Source organism: Bradysia coprophila, assembly GCF_014529535.1.
Source record: "Bradysia coprophila strain Holo2 chromosome X unlocalized genomic scaffold, BU_Bcop_v1 contig_12, whole genome shotgun sequence".
Lineage (NCBI taxonomy): Eukaryota > Metazoa > Arthropoda > Insecta > Diptera > Sciaridae > Bradysia > Bradysia coprophila.
Window position 1 is genome coordinate 7,207,433 of NW_023503293.1, and position 25,532 is coordinate 7,232,964.

The window sequence follows — 25,532 nt, forward strand, 5'->3', positions numbered from 1 at the left end:
CCTTACTCAGAATCACATAAATCTAAAATCCATTCTGCGCTGTGGGAAACATGACCCACCCTATAGTATTGACTCATTGACTTCATGCTAGTAAATCACAACAATCCACAAACAACAGTTCTTCACATATTACCAGTAAACTGTAGAATTGTTGCTAAAGAAAACATCAACAACGGACTGTAAGCTAATAAAAAGATAGCCACAAGGTGGAATATGTATAATTCTATATAGCCATCGATACATCATCGATATAAATCGTTTAGCGTCTGTTCGATTTAAACCCGACGAACGGTCTTATGTACACAAAAAGTTGCTCGTTGTGTTCGGTTAAAGAAAATAATCGCAATTGGAAGTTCCGACTGTACGGGGGGCATTTTTCTTCTCTCTTCCAATCTTGCTATTTACACAATTCATTTTATATGGAAATATCTCTTCCAGGCAATTTATTCATTTCTTACAATGAGGTAGCTCGTATGCTCGTATGCTTTCTCTTACAAAAAATCGGATAATCCTATAATTTAGCTTCCCTATAAATCCGGTTCAACTATGTTACCTCGCTACTCTGTGTCATGCCGCCAACAATGCTGATGCGACGTGTCTCATCAAATTTCTTACAGAATCGAAACAAATTCAAACACGCCGCCCGAAATCCTCGATTCATGAAACAGTAAGTGATCGGATTACAGCAGCTCGAACTGTAGGCCAATAGGTGAAAGTAGCTAATCGTCTGATATCCGAGATGTTGGTAGACCAATTGCGGATGGAACAGCGCCACGGTATTGATAACGTATAGCGGTGTCCAACAGATGAAAAATTCCAACACAACCACGAACAGCATTTGGATGACTCGTTTTTTGTTTTGTAAACTTTTCTCGGTATTTGTTCTGGAAGAGACAAGAAAAACAAGAAGAAAATCGAGAAAAATATATATTTTCAGTTCCCATGCCCAACACAGACGGGGAAAAAAGATCATTAATTATTTAAGCTGATGAACAGAACCAAAAATTGGGTTTGCTGCATCGTTCATGTGGAAAAAAAATTTGATTTTATTCAATATTGATGCAATGTAGAAGATTATGTTAAGCTTTTCTATACCGAAATAGATACCGGTGATGCGTGTATTGTATGTGGAAACAGTTGTAGTCGTGCGTGATATTATCTACAGTTAATTTAACACAAATCGTTTTTCTTTATCAGCAAAAAAAACTGTCTTCTTCATATTTTCAATTGACTTTGCTTTCCTTATTTCCTTTTGATACACGCTAACTTGTGTATATACCATCAGCAGCTGAAGAGAAAGGGAATTTCTGGCATAGCCAATATATATATTATGATTGTCATCGTATTATATACAGACAATATGCTGCACTGGTATGTATAACGCGTTACCTGATGCGGTGAAATTACTCTCAAAATTCAATTCCAAACGATAAGTAGTTTTCTTCGCGAAGAACTTTTTTTTCCAAAATAAGAAAGAAAAAAACAACAAAATGAAATTCGGTCCTAAACCGAACCGAAGAGTCGTTTACAACTTATTCGAGGAATTTCTTAAATCTGAGGAATTTCTCTTATCATTCTGAATTAATGTAAGAAATCAGAGAACATTTCTTTGACTCGGTCTCCAGACGCGGTCATGCTTTCAAGGGACAAAATAGTATATTTCGTATCTGCATACGCAATTTTACTTCAAAGACTTTTTCATGCGTGTGTAACTCGGACAGTGTGACAATCGGGAAAGTTACATTAAAATCGGAAAATGAATGGCAAATTCTAGGCTTCTAGGTCAGATTGTTTCTGACCACTATTCACTATCCAAAACCACATTCTATGAATCCGTTCCTACTGAATTTCATCTGACAGCGAGATGTAAGAACACACTCACACCTTAAACGGAGAGAGAAGTAATGTTCAATATTCCTCCCGGCAGAAGGTAAACCTAAACCTAAAACAATTTATTTTGTTGATGCTTTCCTGTGACAATTATTTGTGATTCGTCCATCGTCGTCTGTGTTTCAATTGTTAGTACGAGCACGGATATATATAAGTAAAATTGAGTTTATAAATTCCAACGCAACGACTTTACTCGCAGAATTTTTTTTTCTATGAATATCCAGACTTTGACAAATATCAAACAATCTGTTGTCATTTTACAACACATGTATAGCGGAGATAAATCGGGTTTTCTTCATTTAAAAGTTAGATTTAAGGATAAGAGTTTGGTGTGAATTGGGGAGATGCGAAGTCTGCATATTTTTGCGCTGGACAGGGATCCATGTTTCCGAAATGTATTTATTGAAATTTAATTGACACATTCCTGCGTATATCAACTTGCAAACCATTTTTGTGTTTCAAGCACTACTTATGACGGCATCAGCATACATAGTCGCGTTTTCGCGTGTTTATTTAAGTCGGCTTCGCCTCGGATCAACACAGTTCACACGAAAATTCTACTTTTCATCTTTTTATTCGATGCAAATGTTATACAAACGACTGTTACATGTTTACGGGTCGACAATCATTCTTTTCATCAAATTTCATGAACTTTCGATCGCTTTCGACTGCTTTAACATGTAAAATCCATGATAGGACTTATGAAGGTTTGAAAAGACTTTCCTTTGTCTACATAATACGTATGTGCAAAGCCTTGCTTTGTTGTGTAAAATCCATTACATAACAAGTGATAAAAGTTGAAAAGTCCAGTTTTCTTGTGAATTTTGTTGATTCGAGACGAACAAAAAACAAATTGTCAATAAACACACGAAGACACTAAGCCCTGAGGAAGTGAGATGCATTAGAAGCATGAGCGTATATCAAGAAAATAATGACTTATTTTCCGGGGTTGTAGCGAGTTTTTAATCCAACATCTAGTACTTAGAAACTCGTTACTTGTGCCGAAAAAAGTATTTGCGAGTGGATTGAGGCCACCGTAACAGTAAGTTGTTCTGGGGCTTCAAGATTTTTTTAATTCAAAATATTCTCTGATTGAAAAAACCACGACAAAGTAAAGTTAACCAGGCAGGCAGGAGCGCTGATTTGACTAGGAACCTGAATAATCTAGCAGCCCTATATTTTTTGTGAATAAAATTTTTCAATTTATGTTCATTTGAGTTCATTTTCATACAGTGTATTAGGTCCCTTATTTGACGCTTCGAAAATGAACCGCTACTGCCTGGTTTATTTAACTCTGCCGTGAAAAAACAAAATATTTTACCAGAAAAAAAAACATTTTTTAAAAGGATGACTTTATGAGGACCACTTAGAGATGTTTGTCTATTAAATATTTTTTTCGTAAACCAATGGAACCAAGGTGTTTACGCCTAACTTCGAGGAATCTGTGCCTTTAAGGTTAACTTTGTATTCTTATCAACTTTAATCCTTTATAATGCAAAAGACAATAGGTGAATTTTAACGATGGAAAAATATTTGCGATGATAAACCCTTAACATATCAGAAGCTCTAGAGGGTAATAACATTTTATTTACACTATCAACAAGCGGCTCTTCACATTTCGCTGTACGCTGTTCCACTAATGTTGTGATATGCTTAATAATAATAAATTTATAATGAACGGTTGGTGTGTCCCCAATAAAAACGGCAAGAAACAAGCAAAGAATGATGTTAAAGTAAAATGAAAGTCAACTTAAATGTTAACACACAAATTAACATCAAAACGACAAGTGGTATGCAATTACGTTATGATTTCAAATGTGTAGCAACCACTTCCATTAATGCTGAAAATTCCAATTTAATACTTTCACCCACAATGCCGAAAAAGCACAAGTTAAATCCCACATTCTACACTTTTAATCATCTTTCAAAACTCTAATAAGGGTTAAGATAATGAATGGCATAACTTTAAAACTCATCAAATTACCTCATGGCTTTCACATTTTAACATCATAAACTCGGCAACAAATTTCTTAATTCAAAGTTTATTGCTTTGTGATTTTTTTTTTGCCTTCTTCTCTTTTTCATTTTTCAGTATAATGTGTGTTTGCATAAATACAACGAAATTTGTTTATAGGGCAAAAAAAAAGCTGGCCGGGAGGATTTCGTTGGACGGGAAAATTTTATTTGTGTGTGCGAGGAGAACATAAAAATTAAAAGTTTAATTTACCATCCAAAATTGCTTTGATGATCATGGTTTTTTAAATTAATAATTTTATTATTTGCTGTCGAATATACCATTCAACGTCTTCTATACGTACATACATACTTCTGCGCATATTGTGAAGGGAAGAAGGAAACCCAAAGAAGTTAAAATAATATTGTCGACAAATTAGTGAATTTTAATGGAGTCCATCTGAAACTGCCTTGACATAAATTATTTTACCAGAAAGAAAGCTTAACTAATAAAATTAGAAACCGACAAATGGGAAACTTTTGAGTGCTACAGTAAACTGGTCTGCTCTGTTAGTACTATGCTTCAAGCAACAATAGACACTTTGAAATTTTAATTTACACAGAACAGGAAATGGGTAGTTCTTTTATCTCAATTTAATCTTGTCATCAACAGCAATGACCTGGTTTAATCAAAGACTATTTTTGGTAAAACATTTCCCAATATTTCCTTGAATTTTCCCTTATTTTCATTAGTTTTCCTGAAAATTATTTTTGGAAAATTCTGATAGAATTCAGGAAAATTTAGAAAATGTTTTCCCAAAAAAGTCTCTGCGTTTCGTACTATAAAATGAAGATTTCGTCGGTTAGGGCGGACCATTTCTGATCGATGTACACAGATTGACACAAATCTATCTCTGGATCTTTTGCAACTGCAACATGTACCTAGGCTACAAGTAATGAATGAACGAAAGATTAGCAAAATGAAAAGAATGTAGCTGGGTATACGTTTCTAGTCGAAGGTTTAAAAGTTTATATGACCTAACACATTGGAACAACGTTGTAACGATACCTAGACGTTATTCATTAAACATACTAACTTGCGTTTTGTGTGAACATTATGTTGAAAACACAAGAAGTAAAAGGAAACCAGATCGAATCGTAAAAATATTTGAGCTAGATTTACAAGATGAAAATTCACGATGCTTAATGAATGCGTATACGAGTAGTACGAAAAATTATTATAAACCGAGTTTTGCTGGGGTTTTTTACCTTGATACTACTGAAAGTTTTGCCGATTAAAAGATATAAAAAAGTTTAACTGACACATTAATACCCCATTCAAAATTTAATTATCTTCCTATCAATTCTCGTTAATATCACCAAAAGGTTACGGTTGACTGTGAAGATTCGGAATTTATTCTTAGCCAACCAACCACTACAAGGATAAACCCAATGGCTCAAGCTGATTAGATTATAAATCTGGGCCTTGTATGGTAGAAAAACTTTCGAATTGAATTACAGGTTGAAAATAATCCAGTCACATTGGTTTTTACGAAGGAAAGTCCTTGGAAAACTTTTAAACATGTAAATTACTGTGGCACCTACGACTGATGTCTCTTTTTTTTTTGTTCTTCGTATACAGGAAAAGAAAACATTTTCCCACACACAAAATTCCATTTCTTTTCCGGTAAAAGTTTCGTAATTTAAATCTCAGAATGACAAATCAAATTTTTCTTAAAACATATTAATATTTTCCCTTCTTTCTTTTGATAAGCCCATCCATCCATCCGTCCATCCATATTATATACACTTACACACGGTCATGCAAACGAGTAGTAATAAAAACCAAGCCGCACATACCTTCTCAAACCGAAACTGAGCTTTTTCGAGCCAGCTATGTGCGAATCATGAATGTAATCTTCTCGGATTTGATGCCAAGCAATCTCACGGGATGATTGATGATGATGGTGATGATTGTTGTGGTAGGACGTTGTTGGCAACTGCGGTGGTGGACATCTGGTTCGTGGTTTTCCTTTCGTATTTAAGTAGATTTCCATCGGATTGTTGGCTATATTTTTAAGCATATAAATAACGCAGCATATGGTAATGGGAATATAAAAATCTCGGGTTTTCGAATAGCGACGGTGGTGGGTTTTTTAAGTGGAAAAGGAACGAATAACACACATATTGTATAGAACACCTCCGGCACATTATTGTGTAAACAAAAATATGAATTTAAGAAAATAAAAAGCAAGAAAAAAAGATTTAAAGAAATATCGACAGGATGTGACTTTCGCGAGTTATATACAGTCCTTAGGAACGTATTTTTATGATGGAGGGAAGGAAATAGAGGAAATGTAATAAGAAAAATTTCGAAATGATTTTTACGACCGATTTTTATTAGGCGAACATTCCATCCACCTATGAACAGCCATAAAATGTATTTATGGGGATAAAAGGGCAGTAGATTAGAATTCATCGACTGAATATAAATTCGATGGAGGGTTGTTACTTTTGCAGTTTTTTCGAATGACGCAGAATGAAAGTTTTCTGTTTTAAAGACAATGTATTCGATCCGAGCTTAATTTAAGGGAAATAAAACCGTTAAAAAAAAGCTCAATGAATACGTAAACACCGAAATAATGCCGGCATAATCGCATAATAAATGTGAAATGATAACTCGAACGTAATACCGGCAAAAAAGGATATTCAAATGGAAAATTTCAATTTATTGAAAATGACGAAAAAGGAAGAGAAACTGAAAATGAAAATAAAATTATTCCACTGTCGGTTGTAGTCATAGCCACGAAATGTTAACCAAAATAAAATAAAAAAAATTCGAAATGTTCATTCACCTCAATCACCCGAGTTTCCTCAACCGTGGATGGCAAATACGTTCCGTTCCCTTTCGGTAATAGGATCATTATATTTCTATTTAAAACGCGTTTTGAGGTAAAATTCGTACAGAAAATAATACATTCTTACACACAGGCGACGATAGAGAGTGTTATTAGTATGTCACCATGATATAAGGAAAAAGAAGACGAAAAAAAAAACGGTTTTCAATGCCACACATTTCTGGGGTGTAAAAAACAATTGTACTAAGTTACGTGATGATGGTATGAGAGAATATTCTATTAACTCGATTATTGTGGCTTCAGAGGGCTATTCAATTTAAATTCCATTACAAAGCTCGCACTCTCAAACTGCGAAGATTGCGAATTAAAATTGAACGAGTTGAATGACATGCGTTATTCACAATCTCACATCAAAAAAACACAGAACAAGCAAGGGGAATTTCCGTTACTTGTATTGAAAACAGCATCTAAGGATTGAAAATATTATTTGAGGATACTACAGTGGATCAATAAATCAAACTGAATCGATAACCAGGGAAAACATTTTCCATTTTTTCTTGAATTTTCCCATATTTTCGCAGATTTTCCTATTTTTCCATATTTGCCTAAATTTTTCCTACTTAAAAAAAATATTTTTGTGAAAAATTGGACAAATTTAGGAAATTTTCGAAAAGAAATATGGAAAAATGTAGAAAAAAAAGTTTTCCCAAAAATAGTCCCCGAATAGTCCATTGTGCTGTGCAATGGATAGTTGCCGCATTTAACCATCTTACACGTGGGATATATTTTTCGGTGTGATTATGGCTAAACTTGACCCACATTCAGCTGGTGTTTTGGCACGAGAAACTAAAAACGTTGTTTACGACCACCTTATTTTCCAGTGATTTAAATACACTTTTCGGTAGCACGAAAATCCTTCATTTATCGAATTTTAAATTTCTTTACCGACAGTCCCAGAAGAGAAAGTTTCGAAAAGAAATTAAATGGAAAAATGAACTGAAAAACTTTACGGGTAAATCGGGTAAAACAAAATCCTAACAAATAATTCTCTAGGACTTATAGATACACTTCGTACCGAAATATACAATTTACCCTTGCTCGCCTAAGATTAATTGACAAAAGAGTTGTTGATAGATGACATCATAGTTTTGTTACATTCAATATTTACTGTGTATAAGACCCTCTATCCCACAGAAAAAAAGAGCGAGCGAAGAAGAAGAAAAAACTCACCGAATTGTTTTATATTTATTTGTGTCTGTCGTCTCGAAGTCGTCTCCACAACCATACCTTTCCACAAAGTTTTAGTTATTAAAGAATATGTCGACGCCAACAGCATTAGCGGCAAAATTAACAAAATTACATCCAACAGTATATTAAAAGATCGTTCATAGTCTTTTGTGTCGGCTGGCCATTGCTCTCGGCATTTATGATGACCTAAAAGGATATTTTTATTATTTTGGTGAAAGAATTTCATTACAAAACGAGAGGAGTGCAATGTCAATTTATTTATTTAACAGTCGGAGCCGGATTTTTTTTTTATTAATTTTTACCATAAAGAGCAATTTTTGGGTGAATCCGTAAACTTATTCCTCCCATAAACGTTAACGTGTTAATGGATGTGTGTTATATGTATAACAAAAACGTAAACAAGTACTACACAACACCCTCAAACAATTCCCAAACATTTAATGTCTTTGCAAATTTTATTAGAGACATTCATTGTTCGTGTTTCGTGCTTAGAATAGACTTTTATAAAAGTTCTTTAAAAAAAAACTATGAGTAAAATTCTGAGGCATACGGCGCACGGGAGAGTCTTATTGATAAAAAAACCAACCGAATTCCTGTATCACTTTCGATGAAGATATGGGATTACAATTTTTAGGTCCGAGTGGATTGCTTTCAAAAAGTAATTCTTTCGGGATTAGATTTTCAAACTTCGCTAGAAATTGAAAAAATGGATTTCCTTCAGGAATTAAAAGTAGGACTAAACAACAATGTTAGGGATTGAACGATGATGCTGCTGCTTAGAATTTTCCGTCTTTAATTTGATTGTCTTGAAATCAAACTTTTGTGTTAATTTAGTTCGAACACAATTTAAGAACAAGATACGGTTATGTGATAAAAAATTATTGAAACGGACATAATTTGGTCCTAAAATGTTTCAATGGGACTACCGATGCTTTCTTCTGCCTTGCGATACCAGAACCAGGCTACGTATAGAAGTTTCAAGTCGGTTTGTAAAGTAGTATCAATAAATCATTAAATCAGACATTTTTGAATTTAAATGGTTAAATACTTTATAAAAAATGGTGAGAAAAGTCAGGAGAAAACTATAAAAGAATATGAAAATAAAAATCATGAAAAAATAGTGACGTTTGAGCTGATTTAATCCCATCAGGATTTAGTTTCTTTGAAACAACGGTTTAAATAAGCCACGTTGGGATTAAGAACAAATTGTAGCAGTGGTAAAATATGATTATAATATGCTAGTAAACACTTGATACAATTGGCCATACTGGCAAGTCGCTAGACATCCGCGGAACATATGACACAATTGAATCAGTTGGTTTTGTTTCAAATTTTATAGATCCTAAACGAAATTTCCCAAAGTGTGAGGTGGCAGTAACTGGAGCCCTGATTTAAAATTGTCTCATACGTCAGAAAAATTGAAATAGACGCGAAGAAAATTGGAATTCTAGAGAATTTTTGTGTAAGTACACTTTTCAATCAAAACTGAAGCTCAACGAAATTCGTGCCGCGGTAGGTTCATGGTGTCATGGATAGTAGATGTCATTACCTACCCAACGACACCCATATCTTAGAAGTCTGCCGTTGTTACGTTTTGAAAACACTCTGCAAAAGTTTGAATTTTTTCTGTATACGTGAGAGTGTATTGGTGAGGTGTCATATAAATCGGTCGAGCGGGAAAGTAAACGGTCGAGCGGGAAAGTAACGGTTGGGAAGGAAAGCACCAACACACTCTCACTATTACAGAAAAATATCTTTCAAAATACCCCAATACACACGCGGTGTGTATTTCACTCGGGCTTCGCCCTCGTATCCATACACACCTTGTGTGTATTGGGGTATGTTGAAATATACTATTTCCCTCTAAAGTGGCTACTGCACCACATACAAGAAAAGTTTCGAAATGTTTTAAAGGCCAGCTTATGCGGCGTCAACACCTCTACCAATGACCATAATTTCAGATAAATGTGTTACGCATACGCATTCTTGGTGATATGCAACAAAAACTATTTTGGTCACCCTAGTGCAGATCATTTTTTCATGATTTCCGGCGTGAAAACATAATTATTTCGAGGATTCTTTTTTGTTGCAAATGACTCAGGAGGGTCACTTGAATCGATTACTGTGGACCCGCCGAAAATCACTGATGGCTTGTTTTCATGTTTCATAAAACTTGGTTGAAGTTTTGGCGAATTGACTCTTAAATTTCATGGGCTTTTTGTAATACTTTGATATTAGAGACATTATTTATACACTATCCGTCTTATTAGGTTATGTTGTTGTTGTTTGTTTGTTTGGTTCTTTCTCACTCTGTAATTTTTCGACATGTATGATCCATTAGACAGCATCATTTAATGTCTGGGACTTAATGTATAACTAAACTACAACTGAAGCGAGCAGAGACACGCATCAACAATACATTTTCTTATGATAAATCTCAACAACAAAATTTAACTTTAAATTTAACTTTCTTTTCTTTTATAACTCTGGCGATAAGATTAAAGAAGTAACGTTCGGTTCAGGTCAGTTATTTTTTCCCCTTCATATTACAGCCTTTTTATGCATGCAAACACACTTCAGGTGCTAATAATCTAAGAAAGTTGAATTTTCTTTTCGCATAGTATTTATGAAAAAAAAAAAATGTTTTCACACAACCGGCAGATTGAGTTGATTTCGTACATGTTAAGTAACATAAAATTTTGTTCTGATATGCACTGTAGTTTTACTACACAAAAACTTTAATGGAAATTCTTTTGTGAAATTCAGTACATTAGAGGTATAACCAGAAAAGCCATTCGATAAAATGTATACGGTATGAAAGAGAATAGCGGGTTGAATTTTCGGTTTTCGGATTGAATGAATAATGGTTTCCAAGAGAAGAAGTATGTTGTGGTGAGAATAATACGGAAACCGTTTTTGGGAAAACATTTTCCCACATTTTCTTGAATTTTTCCATAATTTGTTTAATTTTATGAAGAAATATTTTTTAGAAAATTTATAAAAATGTAGGAAAAGTTCGAGAACGTTATACCAAAAATATATTTTGCGAAACCTTTCCCCCTATTTTCTTGTATTTTCACTCACTTTTTTGAGTTTCCACATTTTCCTAGTTTTTGCCATACTTTGGAAAAATACTCACTCACTAATCCAGAAGCTTGTGCCGAATCAGCAACAGCTGAACTTTGCTAGCTGATCAACAAGCAAACTCTGCGTGTATAATATACAATCAAAACACATTCTAAACAATGAGTTTACTACAGTCATACGTGCTATGTGCGCACGTAGATGACCTAAACGTATATGTATGGATGTATGCCTTTGAATTGTTTCCAATACAAACGTATTTTCTTTGTCGACCAGCTGGAGATGTTCAGCTGTTGATGATGCAGCACAAGCCAATGGTTTAGTGGATGTAGGAAAATTCGGGAAAATGCAAGAAAATATTGGAAAATGGTTTACTAAAAATAGTCCCTGTATGATAATGAGTGTAAATATTAGGGATGAAATCGAGTGATTTCATTAAGAGTAAGAATCAGGATTTTTCGATTTTTCTTATACCAGCTTGTCGTCTTCCCATTTAAAAAAATAAAATACTTTTCCTAACTAGTGTTGTAATATCGCGACTTAGTAGCTCATCACCCACGTCATTTAGGAAAAACGTTGTTCCTAACTTATTGCTGAAAGGCTTTTTTGGCTAATTCAATTCCAGCACTCGCTTCCGGCTCGAGCTGGAAACCTCTCATTCGCTTAAAAAAAACATTTTACCATTCGTTAGGAAAATAACTATTTCGTTTAAGTGTGTACATTTGGCTCAATATACATTAACAGACAAGGCTAACGTGAATGAATTGAAATTGTCGGTTCTTATAATTCGAAAATTGTAATGATCGCACCGGATTATGAACAGCAAATGCAGTATCAATCGAAGAGACCATCAATTGTAATCGATAAGTATTTTGGCATTTTCTCAATTTCGACCGTGAACTCACACTTTTCTTCTGTATACTCGTTAATTTCTTCAAATACCAAATTTACAACACATCCTGTGACATTACATTGGAATGAGTGTTGAATGAAGAAAAAGTCAAGTAAAGTAACGAAATTCCCTCATTGGAATTTCGATAGATTTGTTCCGAATCACTTTGAAAGGTATATAAAATTTGCGAGGAGAATGTTTCGTGTCTTTGTATATACGGTTCAAAAAGGGAAAAAAAAAGGAACAAGTCAAATGACATTCGTGCCATGACCCATGGAATAATTCTGATTTACCACTTAATTTTCAAAAAGCTTTTCGATCCTTACTCACTCACACCCCATTCATTCATTCTTGTTTTGAGAGTAAGTGTTATTTATCATTTTTGTTTGTAAAAGAAAAACAAGAAACGTCTACACTTGGGTGGGGGTATGTTACATAAAATTGAACGAATATAATAAATCAATAAAGAAAGTGTGTACCATGTACCATCATATCGATAAAAAAATATAATTTTTTTCTCTCTTTTTCTCCACATCGAATCACTTGGCTTAATAGCATAAGTTGAACGTAGCCATAGATCTCCGATAAACGGACTTTATATTTACAAAAAAAGAGTAGTAAGTGTAGTTCAGTTTATGGCTCTCTCGTTTTCTGCAGAAACTAAATCATAAATCTTTGTTGAGATGTTGTAGCGTGTAATACACATTCAATTGCGAATAAAAAAATATGAAACGTTGGATGTGAGAATGTGGGAACAGTTTTTCGATTTTCATCTTACACAAACCTCGAACCGTTATGCATTGTTGTGTATTACATTTAATAGCCTCAAAGTCAACAGTCAGAGAAAAACAAAGTATTATCGGTCGAGACTTTGACGAGTCGAATATGTTCGGATTTAGCAGCATTTTAAGCTTTAAACATGAAACAAAATTACATTTTATACTCCGTTTAGCACTCTATGAACAATTCGGATTGGTTGATATTTGTCACTCGATCGTTTGAAACGAATCGTTTCAGCCAATAAAGCTCTTAACGTAGTGGTAGCATGGAGAAAATCGTTTCGACACTTAGTTATGTTTACGCGATTTTCAGCGTATTTACGAACCTCAAACTATGCCAATAAAATCGCATTAATATCATTTACACTTTGACGGTTTTAACAGTGGATTTCGATCAGAGATTTTGCGCAAATGACGTATAGGCTATAAGTCAACTTATAAATCCGAATTTAGAAGTTATAAGTCACGTGGGTATAAGTCATAAGTTATTAGTCGACTACTAAAAGGTTAGAAGTTCATACGTTTAGATGTCAAAAGTTTTTAAATAATCGAAAGTTCTAGAAATGATGACCTAGTGGACCATGTAAAGTAGCACACATAAGGTAGATTCAAGAATCGTAAAAATCCATAAAAATACTGTAGTCACGTGTCTTGAACGAGGAATTTACTTTATCAGCAGAAATCTGAAAAATCCTGAAGTTTTTGAGGAGCACAATGTTTTTTGTGATTATTGAATCGAGACTCTACATTGGTTCCTAAAGATTTGTTACTTTTTTACATGGTCCACCAGCCGATCACCATCTCTAGAACTTTCGACTCAAAAACTCTTGTCCTATACACTTATGAACTTATAACCTTTACTTTATACGTAGTCGACCAAAAACTTATGCCTTATAACTTTGACTTATAGCCTGTACGTCATCATCGCAAACTTTCTATTGTAGTTTTTGAAGAAGAAAAAATTGCAAGGACCCACACCATCAATTTAGAATTTAAATTTACCGCAGATTCGAACCTTTTTCTTCTTCAAAAATGCTTTTATCTATTTCAATATATTTCAATATGATAAAATTTAGAAAAATATGTAAAAATGTTTCCCCAAGAATAGTCCCAGAACTCAATTTCTATTCTAGCCAGCTAAATTTAAAAAAAAGAACTTTTGACCCACCCTTCCTGCTCTGCCACTAATTTCTAATAAAAAATACTAAATGATACGTCTTCTTACTAAACTCTAACACTTTTGCATAACTTACAACTCATATAAGCATCACGTCTCGCACGACTCCATTTTATCATAATACCGAAACTTGTTGCATAAATTACTATGAAAGTTCCTTACGTTATGTTCTATCCATAAAAAAGTTGGAAATAAATAACGACTGTTAGGACATAAATGTTCTTACATATGGTAACACCATCATAATGTACTTGTATGTGGCTTATGGACGTTTAGGCAATTTCATTATTATTCTGCTTCTGTCGCGCTAAACAGTGCATGGTATATGAGAATTGAATAATGAATATGACTCTGTGAATTATTCGCGAAATTTGATCATCTTTTTGGGGTATGAAAAAAATAATTTTTTCTTGGTTCAATTCAATTGCGAACTGTTCGTGTTCCTCAGAACAAAAAAAAAACAAGCACATCATCCTACCGTACACAACAGGATGTGTATTCGATTTAATCTTTCTATCGGAAACATTATACGATATGCCCTAAGCATACCATTGCGCTCTAAGCTACACATCCTAGGCTGTATAACCTCAGATAAATGTACTCAATTTCGATATGAAACTTTCAACATAATCGCTGCTCCCATAAAGAAATACATGATATTATCATTTAGAGTGGCAGCAAATGTGATGTTACAAATGTTCCTCGAAGATATGACAAAGAGTAATATTAAATGAAATGATAAATTTCCGTAATATATAATTGATTCCAATAGATCTTTGTTGTCGTTTTGTTTACAAAAAAATATAAAAAAAAACAAAACAAAATGAGACGATACACGTTTCGAAAAGTTGTACACGTGGAGTAGCGATGATTTTTTGCTAGGCACGTACGGTACACGCTTTATATGTGGTTAAGAGAACAGTCTTTGAATTATGTGTTATGTCTAGAGTTGTTCAGAGGTATTCAATTGAATTATAATTGAGTGTATACGTCTTATGTATCTTTTAGAGTTATCATTTGAATATTAACACCGAGTGTTAAGGATCCAGTTCGACGGTCCAGTTGAATCGTGACACTGGTAAGGGTTTTCATTTCACTTTATGCCATTAGACTTTTTCCAGTATATCACCTGTATAATTGTCGATTCTGCAAGGCCAAAGCTATAATTCTTCTGACGGAAGTATTTTCAATCAAATCTTCTACTTCATTTTTTTTTAACAATTCAAAGAATGTTTTGAAAAATACAGAACCCCAGTGTCAGGGACAAGCCCTCGATAGTGGAAAAGTGATCTTAAGTTGTCCTACGCGAATTAACGCGAGTTGTCCTACGACGTTTGTATATGGGACAATTCATCATGTAACATAGCCCCAAAATTGCGGAGAAATTTAAGTTTAAAGTTGGAATTTGCCAATTTAGATCAACTTTCCATTAGTTACATTAAAACATTTTTCGGAACAGTTGTATAAGTTGTTGGTCACCAACAGTTGGTGAATTGATGAAATGTGGCTAATATGTTAACAGAATCAATGTTGGAATGGTATGCTGTGTTACATGTGTTGTAATGTTGATTTCTCGTATGAAAAACTTAGAACATTTGCTAAAATAGTAGATTACTATCAAGAGTTAAGTAATGGATTTTATCTACCTAGGTGAAATAATAGCAGTGAAGAAGTGCTATTATTTCGCCGTCGGTAGATAAAATAGCGTATTCACCTCTTTCCAAATGTTTACTTAGACACTTGGGGTTATAACATTCGCCTTCGGCTCATGCAATAACTCCCCAAGTGTCTAAATAAACATGTGGACAGAGGTGAATAATCTACTATTATCACATACGCGCAATGTTCGGATGTCAAAATTACTTAACTAGAAGTTTAATTCAAAAATTACACTTCACTTCTATGTTGGTGTATTGGGGTATTTTGAAAGATATTTTTCTGTAATAGTGAGAGTGTGTTGGTGAATTCCTTCCCAACTGTTACTTTCCTTCTAGACCGTTTACTATCCCTACCGACCGATTCATATCATAGCTCACCAATACACTCTCGCGTATACAGAAAAATATATTTTTATACTGCGAAAATTCTATTGCCATGGTAATTGCTACAATGCTATAAGTGGTTTTTCAATGGATAGGCGATCGTTTTGTAGCAGTTAAACGAATTAAATAGAGTACTGAAACTTGACAGTGCGTCACATCACTGTAAAAATCCATTTCATAAAAAAAGTAATCCATTTGACAGCTGTCGACTATGTTCACTTTTGCTTGAAGTGCGTTGAACAGTTCAATAATCACGCATAAAAACAATCACCTTATTAAATTAATCGACTCTAGGTATGACTAGGTGTGTACGAGTCTCGCGGACCCCAACAAATTGGCTTGATCAAACAGAAATTAGGCGGCAGCCTTTACATTTTGAGTTAATTTCCAAATTTTATTTGTTCTTGACGACGGAAATTTTTTTTTATTTTGTTTTTTTTATAATGTGATGCACGTGTCGCTGTTTTGCACAGAGTAACCAGTTGTTAAAACATTCTGTTGAAAAAAAAAATCCAAAAAATAAAATTGCTGACATCAATACAATCTCGCTCGGTTCACGTTAGAAAGTCTGACTTTTTTGTCCTTCCTTGATCGTGATAATTTTTAATCATGTATTGCTACCGAACAAAGTTGGAAATATTTTAGATCATTACAATATTTATGAGAATTCCCGTAGCCTATCAAAATTCGCTAAAATATAGAACTTGGAAAACGTAACTCGATCCAGGCATTCGACGAAGAATTCTTTCTGAGACCATCAACGGATTCGACAACGTTACCATTCACAGGGATTCCACGCACTCACTTTTCTCACTTTTTCCAACTATTTTCAAGATCTGAAAAAGTGAGGAACTATTTGCTCTATTTCTCACTTTTTTCAACTATGTTCAGACCCTTTACTCACTTTTTTTTTTTAAATCAATTAAAATAGATTAGAAAATGTTAGAATTGTAAAGTTTCGCCTGCGGCGCTGGAAAATTTCCTTTCTTTACTTCCATAAAAATTCTATTACCTTGCAAAAGGCATTATACCAGAGTAAACTCTAGAGCACATAAAAACGTCGTGCCGTCGCTCCGCATCTACTTCTTATGTTTTTGCACTTTTCTGATATGAATCTACGTATCTCCGCTGCGTATTTGCATTTATGCATCAATAGCTATATTTTTTAACCTTTGCATCTGATATTACGAGTTCACACACAAAAAAAAAAGATTTTATAAAAATCATAAGCTCTAAAAATTGTTAGTATATTGCAATTCCTTTTGGAATCCTTATGAATAAGGATGGAAATCTTTAATTGAAAGAGTTAACTGATAGTGCACCTTCTTTTCGCTTTTTGTTTAGAAGGATTGCGCAAATGATTGAATTAACGTATAAGGTGGAAGGTTTACGTTATAACCAAGACGCTTTCAAGTTATAAGTCAGGCTCTTATAAGTAAATTTTCAAAACATCCAAAAACTTCAACCTCAACATTTTTGAAATTTTATAAACAAATTTAAAATTTGCTACTGACTTATAAGTGTCTAAAATAAAACAAATAACTTCCACCTGAGTCACTTGCGATGGATGTTAAATTGACATAAAAATTACAGGAACAAAACTACCCTTGAAGTATGATCCTAAAAAAGTTCCTAACATTCATCCTGCATTAAATTTTCTTAGCGAAAATTCCGTCGACCTAACCTCTCGTGTTGTACATAATTCTTCTACCAATTTCAGATTGGAATTTTTACCTTCTACGTATTTTTGAGCCAGTTGCTGTTAGGACTTTCACAAAACTGCAAGGAGAATAAAGCATTTTCTATCTACTGATTTCTCTTTAATGTTTTGCCACTTTCTGCAAGCAAAGTCTTGAAGTAATGAACGAAGTAACGCTTCAGGTTTTTGTAAATGCTGATTCGTCGGCATTCGATTCGGACGTATTCCTGTCTACCAGAGAAATGATAAGTTGGTACGCCTGTGGCGAGATAGAATGCGCATGAGGATCACAGGAGCTATGGGAGAGACAGGCCTTAAAATTGTATGAAATTCTCTCCCATACAATTCAGCTGTCATCCTCATGCGCATTCCATCTCGCCACAGGCGTACCAACTTATCATTTCTCTGCTGTCTCATGTCTATGAAATTCATTGGTTGCAGTATATTCTTTTCATTTAATTTTTTTTGCTATATCGCTAAAAACCATCCGGTTTGGTGAAATTAAAGTTATCTACGATTCTAATGACCTAACTTCATGCAGGGGAAACATATGCATGGTAAAACCCTTGACTTCACGTAGAATAGGGTACAAAAGTTCCTAAAAACTCACTTTTTTACCAACTTTTTCATCAGAAAATCAACTATTTCTAGCAACTATTTTCGTTATTTTTACTCACTTTTCCACTTTTTTACTTTAAATTTTCGGTGGAATCCCTGCATTCAATTCGGGTAAATTTTACGATCTTAAATCTACATGACAGTGAGCTATTATTCAGAAAAATTCCCATCATCACCTACGCTAATGATACCTTGCTACGTTCGAGGGTGTTCCACAGCTGCAGTCTAAATTCGACACTGTACATTTACTACTTCACTCTTTGTCGCTAAGAGCTCGAATGCTAATTAATTGCTATTTTAAGTTGTTCCATTTGAGTCAAAGTAAACAAAAACATTTGAACACCTGAGTACTCAACTTATTTTTTGTCGACTGACAATACAGCAGGTAACGCGTCTAGTCTGATACCATTTGATATAAATACGGATTCAATTTGAACTGCTGTTGTCAGTGACGAAGTTAACGCCCTACAAACAGAAAATACAATGCAGAGCTCGATAATTTTTACCACTTTCTCCATCATTTTGTGTGGGATAGTTGGAAAATGTTCTTGCAACTCTAGCAGCTCCTGTAAATAATTAAAGGTCAAATTTTGACTGTACATTCGAAATTAACTTTCATTTTCCCCCTTAGCGTGCAGATATCTGAACGAGGAGTATGCAGTAGATGCAAGACGCCCACAAAACACATGTGAATATTACGGATGTTATGGCCAAGTTACCTGTCCAGGAAGCTCATCGACTGGAGAATGTTACTGCAAAAAAGGATATGCGCGTATTTTCGCTAAAGGACCCTGCATTTCAATTGCGCATCCGTACTGTGCACAAAGATTACCCCCAACACCCGGTAATTTATATTTTTCTTAGTTTTGACTTCGTGTCCTAACCCAACGACCTACTTCAGAGGTTTGTCAGAGCAGGCCAAACGAAGTTTATAAAGAGTATGCTGACAGCCGTCAATGTGAAAACACATGTGCAAATTACGACTATAACTGCGGAAATGTGTACACATATGCTCCAGTTTGGAAACCGTGGTGCGATTGCGTAGAGGACTATGCTCGACTACCGAACGGAAAATGTGTGCCAGTTTCGGATCCAGAATGTATGAAACAATATCAGCCATCAGTCGGTGCGTATAGAATTCTTTTCTTAGGTAATGGAGCTGTTTTTACAATAAAAAATCATTTATAGCGAACTGCTGGCGACGTGGTCAGGAAATATATCGAGTTGGACAAATATGCGAAGCTATTCCAACTTGTGAGTACCCGAACGGACCTGAAGTTGTTTGCATGGCTATCGGTCCCATGCCTAGATGTTATTGCAAAGCCGGAGAACTTCGGAATGCAGCGGGTAAATGTGTTCCGGCAGATAAATGTTAATAAATGTTTACGTTCCAACACAAATCTCTGACTTTTAATGTTTCCATTTGGATTGTAAGTCTATAGAACAGTAAAATACCGCTCTGTTTCTGTTCGCTATTCATTGTTGAATCGACCCACAAAATAGCAATTTCGATTAATTTTGCTGCGACTGTGTTTAAGGAAGTTGTGTCACCGCACGTGTTAAGTTCAGGTCAAAGTTAACTCAATAGCCTTTTTTTTGTTCGCCAATTTGCGGACGGTGTCAGTGACTTTCCGTTGAACATGTTAGGGCACATATTTAATTTTAAAACTCTAATTCTCTAACTACGTGGACTTCAGGTAAAAGACCTGCCTAATGAATCATTAGTAATGATGACTCGATTGATGATTTAACCTCGACTCGCGGAATTCACGGTATTGTACAACCCACGGTTAATGCGCTTTATGAGAAACTTTTCCGCCGTTCGTCGTTCCATTCTGTGAACTAAAATTTTATCACCAACCCATCACAAATCACTATGGTTGCATCTTGACGACATTAATCACCAGAATTTGTGTTAGTAATAGCAGCTGTACACATTCAATGAACTGTAACCTTGAAGTCGCTTCCTCGAAACAATAATTGGATATTTATATAAGAATGATGATACAATTTAAGAACATTATAATTTGTAGTCGTAATTAGACGTTCTCTGATGTGTGGAAACTTTGCCTGTTTAGTTCCCACTCGGTTTAATTAAATTGAATAATTTTCCAGCAAACTAAGTAAAATGTTTAAGTTTATTATCCCTCTCTGATAAAACACAATGCCAGAGTTACACCAGCATCGAGAAATGAAAATTAATATACCTCGTAATTCTTTGATAATTTTGCACATGTCTTCAAGTTATGGTCGTGATTAATGTGATTAATATTCAGCATAATTACTTCTTATATAATTAAGGTGAACATATTATTCAAGCGCGGAACTGTGATGTAACATAAAGTCGGAAAACATTTACACCAAAAAAGAAGGTCTCAAATTTAGATGTAAATTTGTGTGCTCCAGGTTAACGTACATCATCCGTTTCGACATGTGACCGGATGTTTTATTTGAATAAATTGTCCATCGATTTTTAAAGGGTACCGAGAATTGAGAGACACATAAGTGTCGTTTTGTAGCAAAGTTCTGCTATCAACAGAGCTGATGGAGCTGTAGCTGGTGTTCTTTTTTATAACAAAATACATGTTAAAAGTACTGAAGTAATAGTTTTTGTATGAAACGAATGTTTTTGGTAAGAGATACGTATTCGTTAAATTAGAAACAAAAATCTCACAAAAAATGTCCACCGAATTTATGCTTGATAAGGTCATAGGGTTTTCCTGTGCAGCTTAACTCTCAGATATCAATTTATTTCGACAAACTTATCATTCTACCCACTCATTTATCAATTTATCTGAGAGTTCAATTTATCAGCGTCGATAAATACAGACGGGAATCAAGCTAATAATTGTATCTAGAGATATTTTGGTCCAAAAATTTGTTTCTAAACTTTTAAGATATGGTCGTCCAGAGAGGTGTCTCTTCAAAATTTAGTTTAGGTTGTAAAGGGACGATTATTTACACGACTAACATTCAACTTTAAGAGTCGTACCTAATTTATAGCATATTATATTCGCTTGGAACGAGAATAAAGTCAAAAAGGATGAAAGCTGTTTTTTTGCCTACCTACCGTACGCTCCTCACAATCACTTAAATTTCGATTAAGATGTAACAACTCCAGACTCCAACCATTCGTTTGCTATTTTTACGTAAGATGTCCAACTCGAAATGTGTTTTGAGACAAATAAACAATAAAAACACAAATGGTACACAGTCTGAGAACTTGCAACAAAATTTGTTTTTGCAAAATTTGCTTAGAAGAATGACTTGCTGTCATTGCTGTTACATAAAAATAAAAGGGCATATAACCGTGCGTCTAGCCTTTTCGCTATTAAAAATCTAGACCAAAACAGAATTTCATACTTGATGGATCATCAATATGAAAAATGTTTTATTCACAAAACAAAGTGGCATAATAAAAAATTCCTTATCATCCGCAGTATGAATGAGAAAACAACAAACCAACAAAAAGAAAATGATTTTACTTACCGTCTCTTGTCGGTATAAGTTTACTTAAAACAGCTATGGGCGACATACACAACAAACTGCCACTCCATATAAGTGCAATCAATTTATACGCGTGCTTTAGAGTTTGCCATCGTCGAGATCGTAGTGGATGGCATATGGCTTGAGTTTGAACAAAAACAAAATAATGAAAGAGAACCGTAAGTTTTTGAGTAAAAGAATGTTATTTGAACATACTAACCATAATAACGTTCGCAACTAATAGCAACTAATGTCCAAGCTGAAACTGACACCGATGATGCTGAAAAGAGACCGATTTTTTTTTTTGTATAAATCATCATCAAACTTAAAAACTTAATAAATCAGCCGGGGCTTCTTGTCCCACTGGGTGTTGTAAAAACAATTAAGAATTATCTACAACTGGTTTGTCACACATTTAAACATTGTCCAACTTGTGCGGAATTCATACCATCTGAAATGCTGTTCCTTTATCATTCGCTTTTCAATAGTTCCATTTATGCATCAACAATTTGCAAACAATTTCGGTGACAAAAACACCCAATTTTGCACACGTGTTGCATAAGTGTTGCTTTTGTGAAAATGTTTTTAGATTAGAAAACTCGAAATTAGTGCTACGAAAGCATTTAGAGCCTTTGTGAATAACAATTGTTTAAAAAAAAATTATTTTGCAGTTTTCGACTGTACATTCCGGTTGGAAATTTAATGTTCGTGCTTTCATGGTATAGTCGAACAGTGCAGAATTTCTTAAATAGCCAGAATCTGTCATCCGAAAATTATATTTGAAAAACAAAATCAGAGCCGCGAATACTTAACAAATATTTTTAAAATCCAAGGGATCAGGAACTAATAACTCGTTACCCAAAGTGAAGATTTTGACATATTTTATATGAAAGAAGTGTCAAAATTCTCACCAGTGAAACTTAACGAAGAGTTTCTGAACGAGCTAGGTAGTTTAGCTCTATGGAAAAATCTTTCAAACAAATTTGTTTCAAAGGAAACTATAATTTCGATTTTCAATGTCCAGTCGACGACAAATCATACCACATTCAATTTATGGCCGTGCCACAATCGTACTAAGAATATAGCCAATACTTCATACATTTTAGCATTCGCAATATTTATTTGACACTTTATCTGTTAAATCGTATGTTATCTTTAATATGGTGTGTATGTAACTGTTATTGTGAGCGAGTGCATTATTACTCGCATGACTTGAATTGTGAACTAGACCTGTTCCACTACTGAGTTGATCACTTGATTTTTTTTAATTGTATCATTTCCCGCAACTCCCCTATAAGCTGTTTTGCTGTTTAGTATGTACTTTATAGTATAGCCGTGTTTTGCATATTAAATCTTGTACTACTTCGACAATGAGAAAACAACATTTTTTGCAATTCCAATTATTTCCTTAAATTCAAGAGTTGGAGGAGAAATGACGATTTTAACAATCAAATTATTTAGTAAATCTACAAGATTGTGCAGTAATTCTGCGCTTAAAGTTTTGAACTATTCTTTGAATCTCATTACTGTAATGATTACAGTCAGCAAGAATAACTTCTCTGAATTCTTCGGTTTTGATTCTTCAATAACATTCAGTTTACATTACTCGGCCCATACATATAAAAGTGATGAGTATGGACACCATTTTGTAATAACCAAGTTTCTACCATTTAAAAATGTCTTTAAATTATTGCAAAATGCTGCTGATATATAGATTACCCACATGATTATAACATGCGTTTTTATATATTATGTTTATCAATCATGTAGAGCTATACTGTAAAATACACAGCCCTTGTCGGAAATCCGGAATTTTCCGTGTGACATTCGTCAATATTAAAGGGACCCATTTCGAATAGACAGATGTTTCGTTGAGTTTTTCTTGAAGAAAATTGATAACACTTTCTTCTCGTGGTGAAAATGTCTTAGAGTTTTTTTTAGTGGGTGTGTATACGTCAAAGTATATCTACAAATTTGCCTGTTGAAATATTCCTTTTACTTTTAATTTATGTGAATAATATATCGAAGAAAAATATCTAAAAATTAAATTACGTACGATTCGGTACCAACAGTACACCCACCTACCTACCTAATATAAACCTGAATATCTGTTTTAGATTTAGATTAAGATTTGATATGATCTTTTCTTTATTCAATTACAGGTCATTCAATTTGTTGTCATTTCGTTGAAAAAACAATCTACTAAAAGAGCGGTTAAAAATACCGATTGTTTCAGAATGTTTGCCCACTACCTGCGTCATTTTCTTGCAATCTATACCTTCGAATGTTTGATTTCTTTTTAGGGTTGGCTTAAACCCAATGCAAGCGTGTGGGATTGTGTTTTTTAAGCCAATAAATCCACATAAGTAGGACCGACGTGGTTCTACAGATCAGTCAGACTCTGGCCTTCAATCAAGGGAATAAAATCTTTTGCTTTAACTGATAAAACAATTATCTTCTCAAATTTGCGTCAATATGCACGCTCTACAGTGCAGTAACAAGTTCATAAATGGTAAATGCCCCTTGCGTGTCAGTCCATCACATTCAATAGATTTAATGACTAAGACTTCCCGTTTATAACAGGTCATTTGTAGGGAAATAAAAATCGGAATTTTGCGTTTTCTCAAGCGTAATTGCATAAAGCGTTGAGTGTCTTTGCCACAAAGTGTATTTATCTGTCAGCTTCACAATTTGTCCACTGTCAAGGGACTATTGCTTACTATTATTATAATGGACTGCTTGATGAAGATAGTAAAGTAAATTGAAAACAAGACGAATGTATAACTAAACGCTCTGTCTGCTTTTGTTTAATTTCGGATTTTTCCGCTTCAGTTTTTACCAAACGATAGTCTGCATCGGTCAATAATGGAATTGATTGTGTTCGCGATTTAATGACCAAGATCCATCAGATTATTATGTATCCAGTTTAGATGTGGACAATATTGATGTAACCCTTTTCTTTAAATACAATTAACTATACCAGAAAGGACTCTCTGTCTGTTATCTTTAAAAGATGATGTGAAATTGAATCGTCCGTCGTTGTCGATTTGGAAATGAAAAAGAGCATGAACGTTTATTTAGGAAATTTCAGTGTTTCGTGTTGTGTGTGTTTGCAGTAAAATTGAATGGAAAAGAGACAAAGTTTGACCCTCAAACAAAAAATATGTTATCGACGGTTATCGATAAACATAACGAAATTTCTAATCTGAAACAGAACACAGATATTTCTTATCCAACAACAAAAGTTTTTTTTCGGGCGTGTGGGAAGAAGGAGGGAGGAGGAGGGGTTTATGTATAGGAAATCCTTTTTATTTTAAAATTGTTTTTCTTTGATTATTTTCATTCGAAAGTTTTTCTCTTTTTTTTTCTTTCGTTTAACTCGTTGTCTGCTCGATTTATACGGATATTTTTTTCCCTTTTATTTTTTCCATTTTTTAATCAGACAACAAAGTTTCGCTATTTTCGTTACAAATGTAAATCCATTTATTATTTTTTGTAACATCATCCAGCCTCGTTTGAGGTTGTGCTGCAATGAACGAATTTCAGAATGTCGTTTGCTACATGGGCTATCATTTGCAGATAAAAAGGGTAATCACTTCCAGTGTTCCTTACTACATTGATATATTTATGGTAACAATTAGAATGGAAGTGTCACCCTATAGAATTGAACAGGACTACTTTTTTTAATGCTAACGCGTTCGTTGACTATGAATCATATTGAATAAACATGATGTTTTCAGCAGTTAACCTGCACGCGCTCCTACACATAATTGAGATTCCTTTGCAGATATAACACATGCTTGATG

The 25,532-nt window shown here is 34.2% G+C and overlaps 2 protein-coding genes across 2 annotated transcripts in view; one reads left to right on the plus strand and one right to left on the minus strand.

The window, feature by feature from the left end:
• Positions 1–61: 61 nt before the first annotated feature.
• LOC119067405 (cholecystokinin receptor-like) overlaps positions 62–25,532 on the minus strand; it is a 56,713-nt gene continuing 31,242 nt past the window's right edge. The window contains exons 3-7 of the mRNA XM_037170351.1: positions 21,947–22,006; positions 21,730–21,867; positions 7,932–8,135; positions 5,704–5,911; positions 62–884 (exon numbers count right to left, since the gene is read on the minus strand). Coding sequence (XP_037026246.1) covers positions 545–884; positions 5,704–5,911; positions 7,932–8,135; positions 21,730–21,867; positions 21,947–22,006 — 950 coding nt within the window. The 3' untranslated portion in view covers positions 62–544. The remainder of the gene's footprint in view (positions 885–5,703; positions 5,912–7,931; positions 8,136–21,729; positions 21,868–21,946; positions 22,007–25,532) is intronic.
• Positions 18,651–19,640, plus strand: LOC119067406. The gene is made up of 4 exons (XM_037170352.1): positions 18,651–18,808; positions 18,872–19,084; positions 19,142–19,366; positions 19,429–19,640. The coding sequence occupies exons 1-4, from the start codon at positions 18,724–18,726 to the stop codon at positions 19,614–19,616; spliced, it is 711 nt and encodes a 236-aa protein (XP_037026247.1). The 5' UTR covers positions 18,651–18,723; the 3' UTR covers positions 19,617–19,640.

Excerpts from the sequence above, each read along its gene's own strand:
- LOC119067406 (XM_037170352.1), top strand. The coding sequence starts at position 18,724 with ATGCAGAGCTCGATAATTTTTACCACTTTCTCCATCATTTTGTGTGGG. Across the intron at positions 18,809-18,871 it reads TTGCAACTCTAGCAGCTCCT|CGTGCAGATATCTGAACGAG; the intron begins GTAAATAATTAA and ends TTTCCCCCTTAG. Across the intron at positions 19,085-19,141 it reads AAGATTACCCCCAACACCCG|AGGTTTGTCAGAGCAGGCCA; the intron begins GTAATTTATATT and ends GACCTACTTCAG.